This window comes from Acipenser ruthenus, chromosome 3 (assembly GCF_902713425.1).
Source record: "Acipenser ruthenus chromosome 3, fAciRut3.2 maternal haplotype, whole genome shotgun sequence".
NCBI lineage: Eukaryota > Metazoa > Chordata > Actinopteri > Acipenseriformes > Acipenseridae > Acipenser > Acipenser ruthenus.
The window spans coordinates 32,533,712-32,549,541 of NC_081191.1; the positions used below are offsets into that span (position 1 = coordinate 32,533,712).

The following is a 15,830-nucleotide window of genomic DNA, read 5'->3' on the forward strand; positions in this document are numbered from 1 at the left end:
CTCATTAATGATTATTTTGTTAATGGAATATTTGTATGCAGAAATACATATATTCTTCGACATTAATGATTATTTTGTTAATTGACAATTTATATGCAGGAATAAATAAATTATTCAATGATATAGGTGCATTTACCAATATGCTTTGGTAAATCATAAGATAACCTGTAAATGTTAGATAAGCAATCTATTTCTTCATAATTTCAGACATTTACCACCTTATTTGGTATATGTTGAGATTTACCAGTAAAATTTAAGATCGATAAGATTCATACCGTAACACATAAAATAAGACCTTACCTGCTGTTATGTGTGTGTTTTTTTTTTTTTTTTTACAGAAATATCCCTATTAAATCTTTGTTTTTTATAACCTTGGTGTTTTTATAACCTGAACAGAGGCAGTATTTAGATCTGCCACTGTTTATACTAACTGAATACACACCATGGATGTTTTCTTTGTTTTACTCATAAGATATATATAGCCTTCAAAAACTCAATCAATACCATGAAAAGCATAATCATGATGACCTTCAGTGTTTAATTCCATTAACAACCAGTAACTTGTCTTAATATTGTGCAGCTTCCGAACTCTGTGTACCATTAACAAATTCCAGTTTCTTTTTCACTTTTCAGGGTGTACATACTGTAAAATAATGTTAATGAGTAGTGGGGATAGAGCAGAGGTAATGCCCCACTTACATTTTGAGATCGACTGTCATCCAATTGGGACAAAACTTGGGACTGTCTCCATGAGGTGTTGTGTGTCCCTGCAAAAATATTATATTCTGCTATTCCTAATATTGTATCTATATTAAATTCTGACTGATGCAGTAGTGTCAAAAACAATTAAAACATAATGTTTTCTACAGAAATACATAGAATGAAATTAGCAGCCTGTGATTATAAGATTTTATATAGTTAGGAGCCAAGCTAAATCAATACTACATTAAATGTCAGATTGCTGAAGTGCTGGATGACCCTGAACTGTGTAACCAGATTTTGTTCTAGGAAAACCATATGAATGAACAGGTCCCGGATGTTTTCTATACAATGCAGGAGGCATATCGGAAACCTAAGATAAAACAGTATTATGCATTGGGAATGCGCTCGGCAGGCAGGGTATACAGTATCAGCAGAACAAGTTGTGCATGCTTCATATAACGCACTATGGTTCCTACACCTTTCTTCAGTTAAGTCCATTAAATAAGTCCATTGAACTGATGGATGGTTCAATTGGGAGTTTGATAACTGAATCCCAGATCAAGTCCACCTCTTTCAGCACCAATTCTTAATTTTAACCAGAGAGATGAATGGCATAAATGCTTCATTAGAAAAGTTTGGAACTTGTAATGAGTCGGTTTCAGCAGCGTTGTAGTTTAATGAAAAAGTATTTTGTTTATTACTGTCAATACAAAAATGGTATCAAAGCTTTTCTTGATTTGGGGTAGTCTTCAAATTTTTCAATGTACCATCTGGAAAACAATAAAAAACAGAGGTAGATCATCAGCATTGTTTAACAAATCAAGCAAGACACACATCCCCCCCAAAAGATGTATGGTATTAATTCACATAGGAAAGTTTTACAAGTTCTATAAGCAATCTTCGAACACAGGGATTTGTATAGCACTTTTATAAACATAGTTGGCAATATTCCATATGCTGACACTTCTTGGCTCTAGTAAGTTAGGTGTGAATTTCATGTAATTTACAGAAATAACACATTTTTATAGATCTCCTAAAATAGACGGCAGATTTCCTGCTACATTAATTGTACCCTACTTTCATGAAAACCTGCCAGGCAGTGTGAAAGGAAAGGAGAGAGATCTCAACAACACATACCAGATGGCACTGCTTAATGTTAACACTCACAATCCGTACTGAAAAGCAGATGTTTACACAACAGTTCAGAGTGATTGATTAGCGGGCAGGTTACATTTTTATTTAACTGTTGCAAATATGACCAAATATGGCAATTCGGTGGTATTCGTACATTTGTCCCAAATGCCACTGTTTTAGTGTTTCTAAAATATCTAAAATCCAAAGCAAAAGCAGAAATTTAATTTCTGTTAAAAGGAATATAGTAAACTAGAATTGTGTATTCCAAGACCCAATATATATATATATATATATATATATATATATATATATATACACACACAGTGCTCCCTCGTTATAACGCGGGTCTCGGGGGACACACAATATGAGCGTTGTAATGGAAGAGTGATAAACGGGGGGGGGGGGGGGGCGCTGCGGGACACATAACAACACACATCTGACTAAAATACAAAATAAAATAACTCCCTCTCTATAATGCACATACAGTGAAGCAAAAACGTAATGTAAATGCATAAAGCACCATGTAAACAACGCTATATTTTTAACAAAAAAAAAAGTAACATTCCCACTGAGGTATGACACAGGCCCAGTTTTTGGGATGGAACCGCCTAACAGTCTTGTGTTTTGATTGGTCCATGTCTGTCACATGAATATGTTGACACATGAGTGGGAAAGCTTGCAGGCATTTTTAACATTGCGATCAGAGAGAGAGAGAGAGAGAGAGAGAGAGAGAGAGAGAGAGAGAGAGAGAGAGAGAGAGAGAGAGAGAGAGAGAGAGAGAGAGAGCTTTCCACAACCTTTCAATTAAAATATAATGTAGTATTTTGCTGTACTAATATAACAAACTATGGATGATTACTTTATATGAATTATGTTATACATGAATGTAAGAATTGGCTTTCTGTAGTGGTGTACTTTATTCTTTCAAATAGCATATATCTATAATCGTTTGCGTGATATATTTTAATATCAAATATATATCTTCCACACTATTACAGTTTTGTTACAGGATACATTAGTTTATCTCTAATGTAATCACAGTTTTACATATAGACTGCCCCTGTTTTCATTTACGTCCCAAATTCTGGGCCGCTTTGGTTTGCAGATAACGTCAATCAATCAATCAATCAATCAATCAATCAATCAATCTTTATTTTATATAGTGCCTTTCATAGTGGACCACCATGAATAACTACTAACAATGATAAACGTTTTTATTAAAGCAAACATAAAAAAACATCCAAAGGGATTCAGTATAACTTTTCGTCCCAAATTCTGGGCCGCTTTGGTTTTTAGATAACGTCCCAAATTCTGGGCCACTATAGCTTTCAGATAACGTCCCAAATTCCGGGCCGCTCTGATAACGTCCCAATTTCTGGGCCGCTCTGGTTTTTAGATAATGTCCCAAATTCTGGGCCGCTTTGCATTTTCGAATTCAGCCCAGTTTTTGGGACTCAGCTGACAGCCGAGTTTCTAAGTCATGCATGCACAGTTTACCATAAACTGGATCGTGAATTCATTTAAGAGTAACCCTTAGTACATGAATGAAAGTTAATGTATCTTTTACTCTCCCCAGAAAACTTTTTTTTTTTTAAATTTTTTTAGGAAGAAACAGAAATAAAATGTAAATATTAAAAAAAAAACTGTATTTCTTATTACAATGAAGAAACTACATTGCACTGAAATAGATACATGAAAATTAATTATAGCAGTCGTTTTCCTTTATTAACGGCTAATATTAAAATACATTTTTGAGAAGGAACATGGAATTCCAAAAAAAGGACATCTCATTTGCTTATGTAATGTCTATCAATATATTGTAGCATTTCAGGTTCTATTTGGGACAGAAATGAGACTGCAACCGTGAGTAGACGAAGGCCGTTTATTTTGACAATAATTAAATAATCAAAAAATAAAATCATAAAGTGAGGGAAAGGGGACTGGGAGTCAAAAGTGAAAATAAATTATTGTAGTAGTTTTTCTTTTACCCTACCCTTCCCAGTCTTTTCCCTGCAATCCTTAAATGCCCTCGCCTCCCGCCCCCTCTTTTGCGGCAAACCTGCATTCCAATTCCCCTTCAGACACATCCACATGCAACCCCTGAACGCATACACCCACCATGCAACCCCTGCACGCATACACCCACCATGCAACCCCTGTACGCATACACCACCATGCAACCCCTAAATACACACATCACCATGCAGCCCTTGCAGGCACACACCACCATGCAACCCCTGCACACACACACCCCCATGCAACCACTGCACACACACACACCACCATGCAACCCCTGCACGCACACACCACCAACCATGCAACTCCTGCATGCATACACCACCATGCAACCCCTGCACGCATACACCCACCATGCAACCCTTGCACACACACCTAGCTATACATTCCTTGAACAAAACTGATCACTTTACACTCACTGTAAAGAAGATGTAACCACTACACTACACACTGCTTGTTTCATAAAATACATTCTGCCTGGAGAAGCACATAACAAATGCAGAGTTAGCAAGAAACAATAGGGAGATTCATTAGGTTTTTGAATTAAAAAGGGCACAATATAAATCTGGTGATATGGAGCAATGAATCTGGTAGCAGGGGTCTCCAATCCTGGTCGTGGAGGGCTTTTGTTCCAACTGTACCCTAAATTACTTAATTAAGTAACAAACATGTGCACTAGAAATTGCTACAGAGCACCTGTAGTACATGCAGATAATAAATCCAGAAGCACCTGTCCTTAGGTGGCACAAATCACACTATCGCCTTGTGCTTAAAACCATCACTTTGAGTGTATATTTCTGGAACAGAAGCACCTAGAACCACCATTCAAATGGTTCTACACTCAGGGGACCAGCCTGAAAGTAACATGCCCAGTTTCGTGGCGATTCTTTTAAAAAAAATATTTTCAGTTGTTTAGCCCCATTCATGTCTAAGGCAGTGTTAAAAAACACATTTTCAGTCATATCTCTTGAACCAGAGCACCTACAACCACCGTTCAAAGGGTTCTAGACTCAGGGGACCAGCCTGAATGTAACACGTTTCGTAGCAATTCTTTGCAAAACGGTGGTTCACCAAAAAACTCGAGTCATGACAAAAAAATGTACCAAGAATGGAAAATCAGGAGCCCAAATAACCTCATTTGAAAAAGCTATTACAAGAGTCAGTGGGCAAGTTTAACTCTAGCCAGTATATCTATGGCTAGAACAGGAGTCAATTAATTTCGCCCTGCTTGAAATTTTCCTGATATTGCTTCAAATTTGCAGATACCGGCATGCTTTATTATTAATCTTGGAATCAGTGTGTCATGTTTGAACTGGGCAGACACATGGCAAGTGACATTTAATAGAGAAAAGTGTAAGGTACTGCACGCAGGCAATAAAAATATGCATTATAAATATCATATGGGAGATAATGAAATTGAAGAAGGAATCTATGAAAAAGACAGAGGAGTTTATGTTGACTCAGAAATGTCTTCATCTAGACAATGTGGGGAAGCTATAAAAAAGGCCAACAAGATGCTTGGATATATTGTGAAAAGTGTTGAATTTAAATCAAGGGAAGTAATGTTAAAACTTTCCAATGCATTAGTAAGACCTCATCTAGAATATTACAAAAAGGATATTGCTGCTCTAGAAAGAGTGCAAAGAACAGCGACCATAATTATCCCGGGTTTCAAAGGCATGTTGTATGCAGACAGGCTAAAATAATTGAATCTATTCAGTCTTGAACAAAGAAGACTATGCGGTGATCTGATTCAAGCATTCAAAATTCTAAAAGGTATTGACACTGTTGACCCAGGGGACTTTTTTGACCTGAAAAAAAAACAAGGACCAGGGCTCACAAATGGAGATTAGATAAAGGGACATTCAGAACAGAAAATAGGAGGCACAGTAATGTTGTTGAAGCTGACACCCTGGGATCCTTCAAGAAGCTGCTTGAGATTCTGGGATCAATAAGTTACTAACAACCAAACAAGCAAGATGGGCCGAATGGCCTCCTCTCATTTGTAAAGTTTATTATGTTCTTATGTTCTTATGTGATCATCACCCAGCTCAATATAACTTGTGCAACTCTACAGCGGTCTGCAACACAAAGATGACAGCTGCTCCTACGGCAGCTGACCCAAGCACTGAAAGTCGTGATTGTTCAAAGTTATCACAACTTTGTGTGGTCCAGTGGTTAAAGAAACAGGCTTGTAACCAGGAGGTCCCCGGTTCAAATCCCACCTCAGCCACTGACTCACTGCGTGACCCTGAGCAAGTCACTTAACCTCCTTATGCTCCGTCTTTCGGGTGAGACGTAATTGTAAGTGACTCTGCAGCTGATGCATAGTTCACACACCCTAGTCCCTGTAAGTCGCCTTGGATATTGAAAACCCCTGATCTAATACAACAGGAGTATTTCTTAATGTTACTCATCACTGTCCCACACCTTGCTGGAAATAAAAGTGGGTGTGTACTAAAAAGTTGATTGGCATTTGTTGTACAATATATCTGAGCCCTTTTTCGTTCTGGTGTGACCGCTCCATAAACGATTTATGGTTATCAGTATCGTTCCAGGTGTGAACGGGGCTTACCCTGCAGGAAGTTTTTTGCAGACAAGGCGATACCTGACTTGTATCACAGCACCATGGATACAGTAAGAACAAGCTTAATAAAGGCTGACTATTTCAGTTTCACCACGGACATGTGGAGATCACGAGCACTAGATATTACAGTTCATTTTATTAATAAGGACTGGGAACTTAAGTCTCACTGTCTGGGGGTATTTTCTTTTTCAGAAGAACATACTGGGGTGCACATTGCCCAGGGTGTACTAGATTTCCTTGAAGAATGGGACTTAAACATAGAAAATGTAAAAGTAGGAACCACCGACAATGCATCCAATAATAAACAGACCTTTGAAATTCTGGGATTTAAACGACTTGGATGTTTTGTGCACAACCTTGACCTTTCTGTCAATAAGACACTAAAAATCGACAGCGTTCAATGAGCAGTCAGGCACTGTCACACTGCTGTAGATGCTTTCAGCAGAAGTTGCAAACGAAAGCTTGAACTAAATCAAAGGCAAACTGAACTGAATCTACCTCAGCACAAGCTGATTCATGTAAGTTGGATATTCCTTTTTTGAATATATAACGTGCTGGAAATGCAACATATAATTAAAGCTTGCTCTGAAACTTAACATATTGATATTTTAAACTTTTTAAATTAATTTATAGCTGCAAATGTTTAAATGAAAAGACATTTCCAAAATAAAAAAAAAAAGTAATGTAAAGTGTATTTCACAAAACGCCATTGATTTTACTTGTTCTGTAACGATAAATGTTTATTGGCAACACATTGTTTACATTTTATACCGTTTATTTATTGAAAAAGGCAAACATAGCTGTCCCATTTAAAATAAATAATAATCTGCAAGAGCTGTTATGTACTTGGGTAAATTAACTCATTTATTATTTATTTTTCTTAAACTCTAGCCTTAGGATTTTTTTTGTTCGTTCTAAATGAGTACATAAGGCCCTTTTTATTTTATCTTGTTATATGTTCACATTTCCCATCATCCTCCTGCTCACGGTAAATCCATCTCAGTTACATATGTGAGCAGGAGGATGATGAGAAATGTAGTTCTGAGAGGTCCATGCAGGTACATGTGAAGCCATCTTGAGGCAGGGAATGCAATTTAAAAGAATTGTTGCCATACAGTGATCACGGATGTAAGTAAAAGAGATTTACTACCATCTTCTGTTATTTTATACATTGACTGCTGAGCTGGTAACTCTATCGGTTATTTTATAGATTGACCGATGAGCTGGTAAATCTACACATATACTGGTTAATCTATAGATTTACCGATTTTAAACATAAACCGTAACAGATATATAAATAGATATATATTCTGTATCCCCCATCCACTTATTTAAACCATTTTATTTTCGTACTACCTTTTTATATAGTAGGAAACTGCTACATTTTCAGAAACAGGAAATTAAAACCAAATCTCCTATTGGAGAAGCTGCAGAATTTTAGCAGGTATCACCTCATAACAGATAACTTTTATAGAAGAAACCCTACACTTTGTTACGTTTCAAAGTGAAAATTTAAGCCAGAGTAGAGAGTGTGATCATTTTTGGATGGAAGGATGGCCATATCCTACAGTAGGCCAAGTGCTGTTGGGGGGTTCTATAAAATAATTGTTACACTAACAATTTCCTATTTTACAGATGTTACCGCATGCAATTTCAGAAGAAAATATATCAGCAGAAATCATATTTAGTCTCATAAAAGCAGTTACCCTATGGCATCTAAAAGTCAACATTCATTTTGTGGCAATCATGTGTGAAGGTCTCATAAATTGTTCACTACAGGTGGAAACAGCCTATGGTGCAAAAGCAAAATGTAAATGTATTTGTGATATTTTAAACTGGGCAATCCGGACTGGTTTTACAGAATTTAGCACTAATCTTGGACTTTATTTTACCTTAGGTAGTCATGGTACATGTTAGTGCTTGGGATCTGTAAAACCAGTCATGTAATAACCAAGCCATTTCAGATATTGGGTCATATTCCTAACAACAAGAGTGTATTTCCCATACCATAATTAGTACATATATAGCACTTGTCTTGTCTTTTCTGTTCTTTTATATTAACTGAAAATGTTATATTAATATTTTATAGTTTATTTCATTTTGATGCTTGAAACTAGACCCCCATTACAGGTCCAAAGGACTCAGTAAGTGAAGACAAATGTAAAGTACTGTTCTGCCACAAAAAATGTTTGTGTCACTTGACAATGTGTCCCCTCTATATGGTTTCTTTCCAATTTAGTGTAGATAGAAAAGATAACAGAACTAACATAAAACAGGGACACTGCGATGAGAAGGACTTAATAGAGCTCAATACATGTGCTAACAAAGTGCAAATCTAAAGGTCAAAAATGTATTAAGGTTTTACAGCTATTTTAACAAAAACAAATTAGGACATACAACTAAACAAATACCTGTGATGCTGGATGGCCCGAGAGGACAGCACCAGGAATGTAAAGATAGCAAAGGCTGCACCTTGCAGTGACCAAGTAGCTATTGCAAATCCAGTCCACTCTATTATTTCACCAAAAAAGTTGGCACCGGATATGTATTCAAACATTCCCCCTGAAAATAAATAAATAAATAAATAAATAAATAAACAAGGTTCCAAAACAACAGGGTACATTTTTGAAACGTAACTAATTTCTATTTTACTTATAAAAACATAGTAGTTAATAGCAACGTCAGGTGGATGGATAACCTCACTGCTGGGCTGCTTTTTATTGTCCCTGTCCGACATTCTCCAGCAATGACTAAGTGGGTCCAAGTACCTTCACTGCCCATTTCTAAAGTCAGTTAATGATGGTCAAATTCCCAACTTTTGCTGGAATTTTCTACAGGACTTTAAGATTTCTGATTGAAATTGTAAATAAAAAAAATAAAAAAAAGGTTTTGGTTCATTTACATAACAGTGCTTCCCCAGTGGTAAAATGTTAACATTTTAAATAATAAAAAGTGAAAATGTTAGGATTTTTTAAGAAAGTTTAGAAGATGCACAAAGTCTTGAAACAGAAGAAAACAGTAACATGAACCTGAGGATTATGATTTAAAAAGTACCAAATAAATCCTGTGCAATTATTAACTGCTAACACTGAATACAACGAAAAAAATGCTAATAGATTAATAGATTCCTATTTATTATAAAAGTCACTATGCTATAAGGATAGCAGCACCATAAGTAAAATATCATTGTTCTGTTAGTAAGTTTATTACAAAGTGTCAAAATAGTCCATTATAACATCGGTTTGTATCACAAGAGACTGCAGCTCTGTAGAAGTCAGTGTCTGAGATAACAGTAACCTAAATTTACTTCTTGTCTGTTTTCTGTTTTAAAGCAGTACATTTTCTGGTTACTTACCCTTTGGTATCTTGTAACCTGTCTCTCCAGGCTTTCGTAGGTTTCTAAGTATATGATCAGAGTGTACGTTTATCAATATCCCAGTCAGCCATAGAGAAAAACCTACAGGTGTATGAACACATAACAGTAAATGTATAGTATTCACAATATAGCTGTGCTTAATCTGAATAAATGGGAGGATGATATGCCAGTACAAGATGTATACAATGAACAGTTTACTTGCACTACCAAGGGAATTGTGTATTGTATCATCTGCAAAAAGTGCAATTTGCTATATATCACAGAGACTAAAAGACATTTAGCAGATCACTTTGTAGAACACCTAAGAAGCATTAAGATCAAATTCATCTTGTCACCTGTAGCTGTGGGCATTCTATTGATGATGTCACTGTCTGTGGAATTTACAAATGCTATGGAACACCCGCAACCAGAAAGCAGAAAGAACACAAGCTGCTTTTAAAACTCTGCACCTTGGAACCCAACAGGGTGGGCAGTATTGGGCAACACCACCCTGGAGAGTCTTATTGCTCTTAGAAAACTGGACAATCTGTTACGAAAATAAGACTGAAACAAGTTTTGTGGTTTAAATTTGGTGGCTCAAGGATATCTGTCCAGGTGAAAAGGCACTTATGCCGGTATTTTTTTTTCCTGGTCATCTGTTGAAAGTTAATGTAACCCACCCGACCCCCCCGCCAAGGGTACTAGCCAATGGGATGCCATTTTCTAATTGAAATTATTATTATTTATTTATTTATTTTTTTTATAAATTTAGTCGTTGCCAATTATTTTTTATTATTTTTTCCCCAATTTGGAAATGGCCAAATATTTTTAGGCTCAGCTCACCGCTACCACCCCTGTGCTGACTCGGGAGGGCGAAGACGAACACATACTGTCCTCCGAAGCGTGTGCCGTCAGCCGACCGCTTTTTTTCACACTGCGGACTCACCATGCAGCCACCCAAGAGCTACAGCGTCGGAGGACAATGCAGCTCTCGGGCAGCTTACAGGCAGGCCAGCAGGCGCCAGGCCAGACTACAGGGGTCGCTGGTGCGCGGTGAGCCGAGGACACCCTGGCCGACCTAACCCTCCCTCCCCCCAGGCAGCGCTCGGCCAATTGAGCGCCGCCCCCTGGAAGCTCCCATCCTCGGTCGACAAAGGAATAGCCTGGACTCGAACTTGCGACGTCCAGACTATAGAGCGCATCCTGCACTCCACGTGGAGCGCCTTTTATTGGATGCGCCTCTCGGGAACCCCTGAAATTAATTCTTAAAGAAAAAAACATCCCACTGGACTCTATGGCATTTTAGCTGATTAAAACGTCCAAAATACTTTTGTATTTATGTTGTACTTTGTGTGCACTTTTACTATTACTTAGAAGTTGTTTTTTTTTGTTATATATACGACATTGGCATATCCCAATTACCAATAGTTCTATAAGTACTGATTTCTTCCACCTCAACTCAAAAGCTACTTGTATTTCCCTAGACCCCATTCACACCACTGAGCTGGCCCAGGGCCGCCACATATTTAGGTCTGCAACCCCGTTCACATTTGCAGTTTAAGGCGCCTTTGCGTATTCACATATGTGACTGAAAATGGGTCTAAAATGTGGCTATTTGCTTGTTGGGAAGTATATATATATATATATATATATATATATATATATATATATATATATATATATATATATATATAATTAAGTAATACCCCAAACATAAAAGACAAAGACGATTGAATGCTTGTTACTACTCTGATTTGGTTTGCTAAATTACACATTATTTGTATAATTATTATTTATTACTATTTGTCAGGCATATACGGAAATAATGTGACACTATAAATATTTATATTTGTATGGAACGATAGCCTGCACTCAGAATGAAACAGCTACTGGGATATACAGTTCGTTTATTTATAGCAGAAGTTTCTTATTAATATTTTTTTTCAATGCAGAACAGTAGCAATTACGTTATATATTTAAAAAAAACGACATATATTATTAACTATCTTGACAATGTTATGGTGTATCAATTTGATTGTCTCTTGTAAGGCAGACATTTGCAAATCCTGATTACCCATAATTCTACAGTTACACACACACTAATATATATATATATATATATATATATATATATATATATATATATATATATATATATATATATATATATGTTTATTTCTCAGCAGACGCCCTTATCCACGGCGACTTACAAGATATCACATTATTTTCACATACAATTACCCATTTATACAGTTGGGTTTTTACTGGAGCAATCTAAGTAAAGTACCTTGCTCAAGGGTACAGCAGCAGTGTCCCCCACCTGGGATTGAACCCACAACCCTTTGGTCAAGAGTCTAGAGCCCTAGCCACTATATATATATATATATATATATATATATATATATATATATATATATATATGTACACACATACACACACACACACACATACATACATACATACACACAGACACACATAAGCCCCTTTCACACTGGTACTCCTACCCGGGTCACAATCCCGCAGGGTCACGTACCTGCGTCACTTCCGCAAGGAACATTTCTGTTTAGCCATACTTTTGTTGATTGAGACACACCATGAGCCAGATTGCAGCCAGGATGAAGAAACATTTGTTCTAATCAACTCTAATCATTATATATATATATATATACAGACGTGCTCAAATTTGTTGGTACCATTACATTGAAATAATGCTTCATTCCTCCTGAAAAGTGATGAAATTAAAAGCTATTTTATCATTTATACTTGCATGCCTTTGGTATGTCATAGAATAAAGCAAAGAAGCTGTGAAAAGAGATTAATTATTGCTTATTCTACAAAGATATTCTAAAATGGTCTGGACACATTTGTTGGTACCCCTTAGAAAAGATAATAAATAATTGGATTATAGTGATATTTCAAACTAATTAGTTTCTTTAATTAGTATCACACATGTCTCCAATCTTGTAATCAGTCATTCAGCCTATTTAAATGGAGAAAAGTAGTCACTGTGCTGTTTGGTATCATTGTGTGCACCACACTGAACATGGACCAGAGAAAGCAAAGGAGAGAGTTGTCTGAGGAGATCAGAAAGAAAATAAAATACAAGCATGGTAAAGGTAAAGGCTACAAGACCATCTCCAAGGAGCTTGATGTTCCTGTGACAACAGTTGCAAATATTATTAAGAAGTTTAAGGTCCATGGAACTGTAGCCAACCTCCCTGGGCGCGGCCGCAAGAGGAAAATCGACCCCAGATTGAACAGAAGGATAGTGCGAATGGTAGAAAAAGAGCCAAGGATAACTGCCAAAGAGATACAAGCTGAACTCCAAGGTGAAGGTACGTCAGTTTCTGATCGCACCATCCATTGCTTTTTGAGCGAAAGTGGGCTCCATGGAAGAAGACCCAGGAGGACTCCACTTTTGAAAGAAAAACATAAAAAAGCCAGACTGGAATTTGCTAAAATGCATATTGACAAGCTACAATCCTTCTGGGAGAATGTCCTTTGGACAGATGAGTCAAAACTGGAGCTTTTTGTAAGTCACATCAGCTCTATGTTCACAGACGAAAAAATAAAGCTTTCAAAGAAAAGAACACCATACCTACAGTGAAACATGGAGGAGGCTCGGTTATGTTTTGGGGCTGCTTTGCTGCGCCTGGCACAGGGTGCCTTGAATCTGTGCAGGGCACAATGAAATCTCAAGACTATCAAGGCATTCTGGAGCGAAACGTACTGCCCAGTGTCAGAAAGCTCTGTCTCAGTCGCAGGTCATGGGTCCTCCAACAGGATAATGACCCAAAACACACAGCTAAAAGCACCCAAGAATGGATAAGAACAAAACATTGGACTATTCTGAAGTGGCCTTCTATGAGTCCTGATCTGAATCCTATCGAACATCTATGGAAAGAGCTGAAACTTGCAGTCTGGAGAAGGCACCAATCAAACCTGAGACAGCTGGAGCAGTTTGCTCAGGAAGAGTGGGCCAAACTACCTGTTAACAGGTGCAGAAGTCTCATTGAGAGCTACAGAAAACGTTTGATTGCAGTGATCGCCTCTAAAGGTTGTGCAACAAAATATTAGGTTAGCGGTCCCATCATTTTTGTCCATGCCATTTTCATTTGTTTTATTATTTACAATATTATGTTGAATAAAAAATCAAAAGCAAAGTCTGATTTCTATTAAATATGGAATAAACAATGGTGGAAGCCAATTACTTTTGTCAGTTTCAAGTTATTTCAGAGAAAATTGTGCATTCTTCGTTTTTTGTGGACAAATTTGAGCACATCTGTATATATACACTGTATATATTGTGTGTGTGTATATATACACACACACACACACACACACACACACACACACACACACACACACAGATTATGTCACCCTGTCTCTATTTACCCCATATTCTGATAACATCAATCTCTGCTAAAAGATGTCCTTGGCAAGTTTCATCATAATTGGGCCAGGAAAGATACAAGCAGTGGATAATAACACATGTATTATTATTATTTATTTCTTAGCAGATGCCCTTATCCAGGGCGACTTACAATTGTTACAAGATATCACAATATCACATTATTTTATACACATTATTTTTTTACATACAATTACCCATTTATGCAGTTGGGTTTTTACTGGAGCAATCTAGGTAAAGTACCTTGCTCAAGGGTACAGCAGCAGTGTCCCCCACCAGGGACTGAACCCACAGGTCAGGAGTCCAGAGCCCTAACCACTACTCCACACTGCTGTATTAAGACTTTGTTATAACTTCTAGAATCTCATGCAGTAAACTTTCACAGCCTACCTGTAATGAAGCAGGGACGTCTAATCCAGTCTGAAGGGTACACAGCAAAGTGGCTTAGGTATCTTCCCTGCATATATCCATTATATACACAAAACATAAAAGCAATGGCAAAAGATACAAATGGTGTTGGTTTCCCTCCTCGAATTAGGAAAGGGTAAACTAGTGTCCTGCAATTAATAAGAAGAAAAAAGTGAATTAATTAATTAGTCTTTTCGTTTTGGTTGATATACTGGAGTCATAATAGTATTGTAATAGTGTCACTCAAAGTCGGGTAACTTAAGTGTACTCTTACCTTTGTATGTAATGACAGAGAAACATCCCGATGAGCACTTGGTTGGCCAGGTAAGAGTTTCTGTCAGCAGCGGTGAAGACGACCACATAAAGCGGAACTAACAGAGAAGGCAACTCTTGCAGAAACCACGCTAATTTGACACTGACAGGGAACCCAAACTTACTTGAAGCGTACCTACCATAAGGTACATTAATAAAAAGCAAAAACAGAAATGATAAAAGCCCCATTAACACCATTACATAAGCCATCCATTCTAGTTGGTAAGGCTCCCCGGTTTCTGAGCTGAGGAGGTAGAACAAGCTGTCCCACATGTGTATTTTTATTTGTCAATAATATTAGGAACGGTAACAGAGAGTTTATGGACGTTGTTTTGAGGGTTGCAAACTTGCATATACAAACAGAGACGCAAGAAAGCACACTGCAGACTTCAAAACCCGGCACAAAGTAATATAATAACAATAATAACTACACCGTACTCTTGTTTTCGTAACCAGTATGATCTCAGACGTAGGCTGATGGTTGTTTACCAATCAGTTTACACTAGGGAGAAGCTACGTGCTTCTGTACTAGACCAATCAAATGTTTTCAGTTATAAAAAGCAGGCTGAACGCACCCGTAGTGTTGAAGGAGCTATACAACAAACAGACACCCAAAATAGCAATAAGAATATAATAATAAACTGCTGATCGCTATATGAATTAAATCATGTAAACAATACCCAACAAAATGAAAGGGTTCAATAATAATACGATAATTTATTAATAGCTAACTATATTAACTGTCACCCGCTACTTAACATTTCAGCACAAAACGCAGTATTATTTCTGTGTTGTAGTTATACTTTATTGAAGTCGGTAGGGTCAACTGACTATTGTTATAAAATAAACGGTTCCCTAAATCTCAGACACTACAACAAAAACCCCAACACAAACGGAAGGTTCAG

At 37.1% G+C, this 15,830-nt stretch overlaps 1 protein-coding gene across 1 annotated transcript; it reads right to left on the reverse strand.

Moving 5' to 3' along the window:
- Positions 1 to 1,375: 1,375 nt before the first annotated feature.
- srd5a1 (steroid-5-alpha-reductase, alpha polypeptide 1 (3-oxo-5 alpha-steroid delta 4-dehydrogenase alpha 1)) lies at positions 1,376 to 15,828 on the reverse strand. The gene is made up of 5 exons (XM_059012812.1): positions 14,888 to 15,828; positions 14,596 to 14,762; positions 9,795 to 9,896; positions 8,851 to 9,001; positions 1,376 to 1,472 (listed from the first exon to the last, which is right to left on the reverse strand). The coding sequence occupies exons 1-5, from the start codon at positions 15,196 to 15,198 to the stop codon at positions 1,406 to 1,408; spliced, it is 798 nt and encodes a 265-aa protein (XP_058868795.1). The 5' UTR covers positions 15,199 to 15,828; the 3' UTR covers positions 1,376 to 1,405.
- Between the last annotated feature and the right edge of the window lie 2 nt (positions 15,829 to 15,830).

Bases quoted from the DNA above. Each gene is read 5' to 3' on its own strand.
- srd5a1 (XM_059012812.1), bottom strand. From the start codon at position 15,198: ATGTGGGACAGCTTGTTCTACCTCCTCAGCTCAGAAACCGGGGAGCCT. The intron at 14,763-14,887 runs GTAAGAGTACAC...TATTAATTGCAG, and splicing joins CTCTGTCATTACATACAAAG to GACACTAGTTTACCCTTTCC. The intron at 1,473-8,850 runs GTATTTGTTTAG...ATTGTTTTCCAG, and splicing joins CGGGCCATCCAGCATCACAG to ATGGTACATTGAAAAATTTG.